The following is a 10830-nucleotide window of genomic DNA, read 5'->3' as shown; positions in this document are numbered from 1 at the left end:
GTTGTTTAGACTTAGACTACTAAGTCTGAAGCTGAAGAAGAATCCCTCCTCTCTTGCTGTTCCAGAGGTTTTTTTCCCTGCTGAAGTTTTTTCCCAAGCAGTCCTCCAACCTGAACAACATATAGGTTGTTTTTTTCAACAATCCTGAAATAGCGCCACTACAGTGGCAGGCATACCAGACCATGATTGTCATGTTTACAAGAATAAAAACATACTGTACCATGAGTGGCGTATACCCACCTTCACAGCCATAGTTACTATGATAAGTCACAGTCACACATTGATTATGTTTAGGCACAAAAACTACTTGGTTAGGTTTAGGAAAAGATGGTGGTTTGGGTTAAAATAAGTACTTCCTCAACATTAGATGATCTTTGTTGTCATGGTTACAATAATAACAACGTGGTTAACTTTGTTGAAAGGTCATGGATAATGGAAACAGCATAAACTGGTGCTTTCACTTGGGAATCAAACACCACTCTCCTGTGTCATATTTCAGTGTTTTGTTGACCCATCCATCCACCCAACCTCCTCCTGACCAGGACTTTTTCAGTCTATAAACTATGTCACTGCAATTTTCCCCTTGCTCTTATCTTATTACTACAACCACCAGATGACACCTTACAACAAAACGTAACATAACCTGTTGCACAGATGAACTATGGGCTCATTTATTACAGGAGGACAGTCTCATTTTATGGGGAAGTTTTTATCTTATTCCAATTGAGGGTCTAAACAAGAACAGTACAAAGGTTTTGAAGCTTGAACTTTGCCAAAATGGGGGAAATGGCTGTTTAAAGGTTGGAGAAGCAGCCGCAGTTTCAGTTTATTTATAGCACATCACCTTAAAGAGTCTCTGCATACTATACAGAGAAACATAATTTGTTGGTAACCATAGAATATTAAGAGTGAGTGTGACTTCTCTTGATCTGTCTTTGAACAGTACACGCTGACCTTTACTGCAGAGGTTGTTTGCCTGTCCTCATATACAATATATGAGCCACAGATTGTAGCATGAATAAATCATTTCTTTTCTGAATTGTTGAACTAAGAGGCCTTTTCTGAAAACTGTCTCACATTTTCAAAATGTCTGTGCTGTGTGTGTGGAGAAATGCTATTTTAGGATTGAGCTGTACTGTGCAGGCAACTGCATAAAGCCACGCAAACACCATAAAATACAATAAGTGTAACAAAACAGCCAAACAGGGTTACATCACTGAAGACTGAGGAAATCTGATTATGAATATGCTGCTCCATCAATTCACCCACCCTGATTAAGTCACAATAAGTAACTTTTTTAGACTGAGATCAGTGAAAACAAGCCCTGAGAGGCAAGTCAGGAGCCACACGTTCTCATACACACCCAGTGTGCGGACCATACCACACAGCTCAGCTCCCATTTCACCACACCAGGAGCCACTCCACTTGTGTGACATTATCTTCATTAAAGTGAAATAGTTATAAATCCCTCTCATAATTGAATGATACATTCGTAGACCTTCATTTTAGGCATGATCCATGTTGATGAAGATACAAATAACTAGAAAAAGCATGGAAAAATAACACAATTAATATTTTTTATTCTTAAAAACCTCCAAAATTTCACAAATCAAGTCTGTTTCAGAGTTATGGCACTGGCACAGAAACAACATTTAATTTATGAATGCATTTCTTCTGGATTGATGTTGAACATGTCTTTGAAATGATATGTGTGACTAAGATTCAAGATTCTATATTCTCATATTATATGGAAGGTTTTATATCCATAAATACAAATATTCTGAAAGGTAACCAAAAAAAAAAAAAACCTAAAAGGACAGGAGGATAAATGTAAAAGCAATGCCTTGAGAACCTTTTTTAGTCTAAATTTGTATATACTGTTTCTATAGATATTACACATTATGATGTATTCCCAATGGTCAAAAAAAATTTTCATAAAATGGAGAATGGGAAAGCAGAGAAAAGAGAATATAACATAATGCATAAAGATGTATAATAATGAGACTGAGACTAAAAAGACAAAAAGACTAAAAAGAAAACCACGAGTACAACTACTAATAATAATAATAACAATTATTATGATTATGATGATGATGATGATGATGCTTATTATTATTATTATTATGTTGTTACGCTGTAATGCTAGATGTTGATGACCTCCATGTTATGTTAACTGAAAAAAATCAAGACTAATCTTTTTACAGAGAATGGTCATCAAAATCATTTCCGGAGTTCAACATCATGAGAGGAGACTGTGAAGAACTTTCCTTAAATGTCTTTAATGTTCATTTATTCTTACTGGATGATTATGAAAAACTTGATTTGTGTTTCAGGAAGGGATTATTTTGCTTGGGAGAGAGGACTGAGCTGTAAAATATCCCAATGAAATGTTTAATTAGCGCAACTGTACTTTCCTTATAAACCTATGAGGGCTGGTTACTTTGTGTACATGACATGAAAGTATGAATAAAATATAAATAAAACCCAAATGAGGCACTGGCTATATTTGGCCAATACTTTTATAAATCCTTTCTCCACTACTGCATATGGACAGAAGAAAGCTCTTCAGTCCAGTCAACCCACAAGGAGTAGGAGTGTCTCAGAAGATTTGATGGGTGAAGGAAAGTCATTCTAAGGTCATGGTGATAAGAAAAAACTCAAAAGGCTTTGCATTACAAGCCACATTCATCCATTCATACAGCACTGTCTCCTACATATATAGCACCTTTTCTACCTACTGACACACACTTGCACACGATACATCAAAGGCAATTTGGAATTCATCATCTTGCCCAAGGGCACTTTAACATGTGCACTGGAGGAGCCAGGAATCAAGCCTTCCAGTTCGTGGATGACCTGCTCTACCTCCTAAGGCACAGCCGCCTCTTAAGATAGCACTGCTAATTGAAAATCTTAATCAGTTGTTATCTAATTCCAGAACATTCATCATGTTGAACACTATACCACAGAGAAGCAGAGGGAATCTTATATGACTTCACTGATGGATAAATCTCATCCTTTCTATACTCTAAGGCATGATGCATTGCAAATCTTTTTGCACACAGACAAACACTGATATGTGCAATCCCTGCACAGTCATATGGTTCTGGAAATAAGATGGATCAGATTTATTATAGTTAACATAACACTGATCCAGAGTTTAGGTCGAAATTATCGTTGACACGACTCCTTTCCATCATGAAGGCTAATGATGTCTCTTACTGGGGTGTTGATGCTTTAAAAGAACTCTAATCTAATTCTGTTGTATAATGGTGCTAGATTGAAACATGGTAAGATTGATGTGTTTGCTGCTTTGATAGACTTATGTAGAGACATGTGCCCTACATGAACTTGCTGGCTTCAAAGAAGGTGCTGGTTCTGCCTATAGCAAGTGAGAATATGTATTTTGAAATAGACAAGCAAGCATGGATACCTTGGAGGAATCCCTGAAAACCACTTATGGAGGTGACAGAAGAAGACTAGTTGATGTTCCTTGCATTTGACCTAATCAAACGAACTCCACAAGGTGCCATTTTCAAAGCTGTCACACAAATGGAAGTTAAAGTTGTACTAAAAAACCTTATTGTGTCAGGACAGACAGAATTAGATGTGTTCAATTCTGCCATTTTTTTGGATATACAGGACAGGCTTTGTCCTTTTAGTGTGAGTGCTCATGACAACAAATTAAATTGAATCTTGTGGGCAAATGTAAATACTTTTGAAAATGCTACCTTTTGAATGATGTGGTCAGTGAGTATATTAAATGTATTGTTAAATTGAATGACACACACACACACACACACACACACACACTCACGGACACACACACACAGATATATACACACACACACAGACACACACAGACATACTTGTACTTCCATCTTTGTGAGGACACTCATTGACATAATGCATTCCCTAGTCCCTTACCCTAACCTTAACCATCACAACTAAAACCAAGTCTTAATCCCCAAAACGTCCTCACTCTGTTAGTAACATACTTTTTTTGGTCCTTACTATGTAGCAAGTACAAGTACACACACACACACATGCAGATACACACACGCACACACACACACAGATGAATCCTCACAGCCAGTTGTTGGTAAAGGGAGTGTAGCATCTTCTTCCTCTTTGAGCTGATGTTTCTCATGATTAAAGCTCACTTCAGGTGGGGCTTGAGGTGGCATCCTCCATGGCTTCTTATGTCTTCTTCCTGTTTTGACCACTCTTGTCTCTTGTCCTCAGCAGATGGAACAGATGGTGACACAGGAGAAAAAAAATAGGTTATAGATGAATAGTTTTCCTCCAGACATGTTAAGACAAAGTCCATCTGTGGTCGCAGAAAAAGTTGAAATTGTCAGTAAAGTGCTCAGCTCCTATTCTGACTGGCAGTAGACACCTCATCATCAAGAGAGCTGACATGAGAGGTTATCCAGATTTTCAGATGGAGATCCAGGTTCCTCCAGTAGTAGAGCAAATATGTTCTTTAGCTTCACACTCAGTTGTTCAGGAGGTTTGTTGCTTTCAAAGTTGTCCAAGCAGGTATCCTCTTCTGTTCAGTAGTTGAGGAGGATGATAATGCAGGTCAGCCAGTCGCATCACAAATGTCGAGGAGCAGATTTCTGCCTGTGATTTACTCTTAGACTTTGCTCCAAGAGGGTTCCAGGGAGGACTGTCCCTTGTAGATTTATCATCTGGCTCAGAGCCCTCCTGTTTCTCTGTGATTTTATTTGTGCTAATCAGCTGTGTGTTAGCATGCTTCTGTCCATTATTGTGTGCATGGTCTGTGTTTTCATTTATTTGCAGGCCATTTACCTCCAAGTTCACTTCTAATGGGTGAATTTTGGTTTCCAGCACTGCAGTCTTCTGTAGCGGTTTGTGGTGGTCATCTGTGGTGAAGCGGGGCATCTTGCTGCCAATTAGCTATGGCTAAGTGGCCATGTATCCAGGCACTTCAGTGCAGGCTTGTGCTGTTGATAGGCTACGCTCACGCACTACTGAGTAGGTCATAAAAATTGTTGAAATATAGCAATAGTCTATGACATCTACAGACACTACAGTCCCAGTGATTTATCGCTGCTCCTATTTTCTCACAGCAGTTGAAACAAGAATATGAGTAGAAATATTGAGGCGAGACCAAGCTGCAAAGCTTCTGCACTGAAAGAAAGCAGGAGGGGCTGATGAACAGAGAGAGCTGCTGAAAACTCTCAGATAGTACTGTTTTCAGATTGCCTGGCTGGACTCTGCCATTTCCTGCTTCTATTTCTCCCAGAACAACAGTGACAACACCACTGCAATGTGCATAAGGCCATCATAATGACATATCTCAGGTGATTTGTTGTCATGTGATTAAACAGCAAGTAGTCTTGAAATATTTTATGATAAATTTCCAGGAATCTGGGGTCACCTAAGTCTGAGCAGTGAAATTCAAAGTGTCATTTAATTTCCTGGTTATGAAGCCTGTTGAAGAATCTCTAAACAATATTTTTTAGTGAATGAGAATAATGTAAAACTTTTTGTGTCCCTGGATAATCAGGGCATTACTTCTTCTGCAACAGTGAAGTCAAGATGACTATCATCTTGTGTGTGTGTGAGTGAGTTTGTGTGAGTGTGTGGGAGTCTAACTTAAGTCACCTTGAGGACAAATTTGTGAATACATACCCATAGTCTATATAATTTACCCAGAAGTGACCAAAGACAACATGTTTGTGTGTGTGTGTGTGTGTGTGTGTGTGTGTGTGTTTTAGAGGTGTGCAAAAAAATCGATTCACATTTGAATCCCAATTCTATCTCTACTGATTTGGAATGGATTCATAAATTCCAAAAAATCAATTCATACTTTTCAGTCTTGTAACAGAACTGGTTTACATTTTTCTTGATATGAGTTTAGTACTATAGATGGCGCCATGTTGGATTCTGCCCAGATAATCCAACTTTGTGTAAGCAAGAAGAAAGTCCACTGTGAGCAATTGAAAACATAGAGGAAAAAATTATTCCACCTGCCCAATCTTCATTGAAGGCAAGCACTTAGGCATGTAGTATGTAGGCTTTATATAGATTTTAATCATATAAAGCATGTTATGCAAGAGAGCTTATAAAAACAACAATGTCAGATTGGCATTGAAGATGTATTGATTGATTTGCAAATGTCAGTCATACACAGAATAAAACGTAACAAAACATAGGCAAAAATATCCTTTCATTCATCATTCTCTCTTCTGATGTTCATAACAGAGCTGCTGGAGATCAAACCTAGCTAAGAAAGAGTGTCCACAGCTGCTTACAATTACTGAACACATGAGATGAGATGTGGCCGGGACACTGTGATGACTTTTTATGAAAGAACTACATATTTTTCCACAGATTCTCATCTTTTGTACTGATTCCACCAGGAGAGATGGAATGAGTTATTTTTACTTTCAGAACCCTGCATGCAAAAATAACTCATCCCACTCTCCCTCATCACATTTGCATAAACATTTGATATAACATGGTTAGTCTGTGCAAAGAGCCAGAGCCCAACATTACCACTTATACCTTTTCATACCTATGAGAGCAGTGTTCCATGTAACACATTATAGAGAAATAATTAATGTTAACTATCTCAATAGTTATAACATAATAATACAAGATAAAGACATGATCCTATAATTTACCACTGCTCTTGTTGTAGTGATCTGACACAGTAGATGTATTATTGTTGCTACTGTCACTGCTGCTGTTGAAGGTGAATTGAGACAGAAGGAAGGATACTAGAGTAACACTTTCCTTTTGATGGGGTCCATTTCAGACGGTGAAGTGATGTCATTGGCTGTTTAGTAGATCACCCTGAACTCCAGGGCAACCAGGCAGCTATTTCACAAAACCTAGATAAGGGACTAAGATGGAATTTTCCGGTTATCCTGGCTGAATTCAACCATGACTCGGTTTCATGAAAGTGGTGGCACATAAGTTACCATGGAGATTTATTCTGTGTAGCTAGCCTACATCCAGACCAGGTTAACAGCCAGGCTAGATTAATCCTGGTGCCTTTCTGTTCAGTCAGCACTGTCTCCACTCGGAAACCCGTGTGTTTTTCACAGGTACTCCATTTTCTTATGGATGTGTGTTAATCTTCATTGTGTATGTGTATTTTATTTCCCATTGGTAGCACACAATTTGTGATTATTAGGTTTCATAATTGTATAATCCTCCCAAATTATAGTCCCAGTTCACTGGATCAATAGTTATGTGGTGTACTGTACATTCAGGGAGAGGACTCGACAATGTTTTTTGACCTTTAATTTTGCAGGGATCATTCATCTGCTATGAGCTTGGAAGAGAAAATAACAATGATTAATACACTGTGTTACGGTCATGTTTACAGTGTACATTGAAATGACCACTTACCTCTCTTTCTAGTTTCTGGGTTTCCAAGTTCAATTTCCTTGGTGTCTTTCTTTTTTATCTCCATGTCTAGGTCATAGGTCTAGGTGAGTTCATTTTCACACCTGCCAACTTTATTTGTGTTTTTAAGTGTCTACTGTACAAACATCTGACAGTTTGTGAATTCTGCAAAACACTAATCAGCTACTGTAGCACAGCAGAAATTGTGCATGGTCTGGACTTCCTCCCGGTAATACTCACTAGGCTGGCTCTCAGGCTGGACAGTGTCTGGATCCTGTTACAAATGTTTTTTCTATGAGCACCACATCACTGACTTCTTATCCATTATGGACTACCTAATTAAGTATTTCCAAAAGATTGTCATGATACCTCTGGCCTTGTGGAGTCCACTGACCCAATCTCGCTGCAGAAGTGCCTTCACCCTGCCACATTCGCAGGAACTTGTACTGACCGATTATTGACAGGTGCTCAGTCTATGCCTTTAATAAGTAATACTCACTGAATTGAGATTATTGTCTGATGGCTCCACAGAACTAAGGGCTGGATTTTAACAATCCAAAACACACAGTCTAAAGTGTGTGGCATAAATGCATTTAGGGTACTCCTGTACCACTTTTGCTATTTTAACTTAAATAACTGTTCAAAAGGGTTGCATTTAAATAAGTAGCGTCACAAATCACAATGTTAGACATCTTTTATGTTATATGATGAGAAGTGTAAATAAATCTTCAGCTTGTTATAAAACTGTGGACAAATTTAGGTGACGTATGGGAAACACTGTGGTGGTTTTACCAGATAGTAAGAAAGAGCACTTCTCTTCAAGCCTCCTGTGTCAATGACAAGAAGCATGGCAACATTGTGCCACACACAATATGCCACAAAGGAGGCTGTATTCCAATGTTCCACTTCACTTATCCAAATATCTGAAGTGCTTTGTCAGCAGCCTCTGCTTGTGCATGACAGGCAGAGTGTATGTTCTCTGTGCGCCTGCTTATGTAGGCACATACTCTCTTGATAATGCACCCTTAAAAAAACAAGGTAATACTGCACCACTGACTTAAGATCAGGTTTTTGTTGGTCAGTTGCGCATTCACTCTCCACTGTATCAAGATAGCAATGGCCAGCAATTCGCCTGACCACACCTCATTTTAAGACCAAGAAACTTTTGCACAGATGGGTTACATGGGCACTAGACAGGAAAATAACAACTACGTCAGTCTACAACTGAAGACAGTCTAAAGACTTGCACTTTGCACTGCTTTGCGCCAGTGTAAGACAAGGCCCTAAGTGTGTTGCCAGACACTGAAAGTCAAGAGGACTGTGCAATAAAGTTCACAAGTAAATTAAATTAAATTAAAAAGAACTTTAAAAAGGCAAAGTCTAAGGTCATAAAAAATATAAAAAATACATAGAAAAAAAATATTCCAAATATACATTACAATTATAAGCAAAGCAAAGCAAAAACTGAACAGTGTGCAAATGTAATAGAATAGAATATCTGTGTAATGTATTTGTGATACATATACATATATATATATACATATACATATACATATACATATATACTTCTTGACCCCGTTCCAACAAGGTTGTTCAAAGAAGTTTTTCCTTTAATCGACACCTCTATATTAAGTCTGATTAACTTATCTTTATCAATTGGTTATGTACCGCAGGCTTTTAAAGTTGCAGTAATTAAACCTCTACTTAAAAAGCCTACTCTTGATCCAGATGTTTTAGCCAATTATAGACCTATATCCAACCTCCCCTTTATTTCCAAAATCCTTGAGAAGGTTGTTGCAAACCAGTTATGTGATTATTTGCACAGGAATGGTTTGTTTGAAGATTTTCAGTCAGGTTTTAGAGTCCATCATAGCACAGAAACAGCTCTGGTTAAGGTTACCAATGATCTCCTCATAGCTTCAGACAATGGACTTGTCTCTGTACTTGTCCTACTAGATCTTAGTGCTGCATTTGACACCATTGATCATAAGATTTTATTACAGAGACTAGAACATATGGTTGGCATCAAAGGAACCACACTAAGCTGGTTTAAGTCATATCTGTCAGATTGACTCCAGTTTGTTCATGTTAATAATGACTCCTCTATCATCACAGAAGTTAGTCATGGAGTTCCACAAGGTTCTGTGCTAGGACCAATGCTCTTCAGTCTATATATGCTCCCTCTGGGAAACATTATTAGGAGGCACCAGATGAATTTCCATTGTTACGCAGATGACACCCAGCTGTACTTATCCATGAAGCCAGGTGAGACTAACCAGGTAGCCAAGCTTCAGGTCTGTCTTAAGGACATAAAAATCTGGATGACCAGTAATTTCTTACTCTTAAATTCAGACAAAACTGAAGTTATTGTAATTGGCCCAAAACACCTCAGAGATACACTATGTGATAATATACTGACTCTGGATGACATCACCTTGGCCTCCAGTGCTACAGTCAGAAACCTTGGTGTCATTTTTGACCAGGACTTGTCCTTTACTTCACATATAAAGCAAGTCTCTAGGACAGCCTTCTTCCACCTGCGCAATATTGCTAAAATCAGACCCATTCTATGTCTAAAGGATGCTGAAAAACTAGTTCATGCATTTGTTACCTCAAGACTGGACTACTGTAACTCTTTATTGTCAGGATGTCCCAAAAATTCAGTAAAAAGCCTCCAATTGATCCAGAATGCGGCAGCACGGGTACTGACAGGAACTAGGAAACGAGATCACATCTCTCCTATGTTAGCCTCTCTGCATTGGCTCCCTGTAAAATCCAGGATAGAATTTAAAATCCTCCTCCTCACCTACAAAGCCATTAATGGTCAAGCACCATCGTACCTTGGAGAGCTTATAGTTCCCTATTTTCCCAATAGGATACTTCGCTCTCTAAATGCAGGTCAACTTGTGGTTCCCAGAGTTAGTAAGAGTAGAATGGGGGGCAGAGCCTTCAGCTATCAGGCTCCTCTCCTGTGGAACCAGCTCCCAGTGTGGGTTCGGGAGGCAGACACCCTCTCTACCTTTAAGATCAGGCTTAAAACTGTCTTGTTTAGTAAAGCTTATAGTTAGGGCTGGCTCGGGTATGTCCTGGCTCATCCCTTAGCTATGCTGCTATAGAGATAGACTGCTGGGGGATTCCCATGATTCACTGGGCGCTCTCTCTCTATTTCTGTCTCTCTCCCCCTCTCTCTCTCGATGACTTCATGCCATTAACTTTGTATTTTTTCTCTCCCGTAGTTTGTGCTTCTCCTCTCTCTCCCTCTCTCTGTCCTCATTCTGCAGGTATCTCTGCCTCGGGAGCAGCAGGATCCAGATCCACCACTACTCATCTTTACTATTAACCACTGTTACCTGTCATTATTATTGATAACACCATTACCGACACAGCTGTTCCTGGTCTCTCTCTCTCTCTCTCTTCTCTCCCCTCTCCTCCCCCTCCCCCTCT

At 39.0% G+C, this 10830-nt stretch overlaps 1 protein-coding gene across 1 annotated transcript; it reads left to right on the top strand.

The window, feature by feature from the left end:
- Positions 1-6075: 6075 nt before the first annotated feature.
- Positions 6076-10830, top strand: LOC139630980 (uncharacterized). The gene has a single exon (XM_071494886.1). The coding sequence runs from the start codon at positions 9543-9545 to the stop codon at positions 10452-10454; it is 912 nt and encodes a 303-aa protein (XP_071350987.1). The 5' UTR covers positions 6076-9542; the 3' UTR covers positions 10455-10830.

The sequence above is a fragment of the Trachinotus anak genome, unplaced genomic scaffold, assembly GCF_046630095.1.
Source record: "Trachinotus anak isolate AG129_WGS33_773 ecotype Australia unplaced genomic scaffold, CSIRO_AGI_Tana_v1 ptg000013l, whole genome shotgun sequence".
Classification (NCBI taxonomy): domain Eukaryota; kingdom Metazoa; phylum Chordata; class Actinopteri; order Carangiformes; family Carangidae; genus Trachinotus; species Trachinotus anak.
The sequence above is the reverse complement of the archived record's forward strand: the minus strand, read 5'-3'. Positions and strand labels throughout refer to the sequence as shown.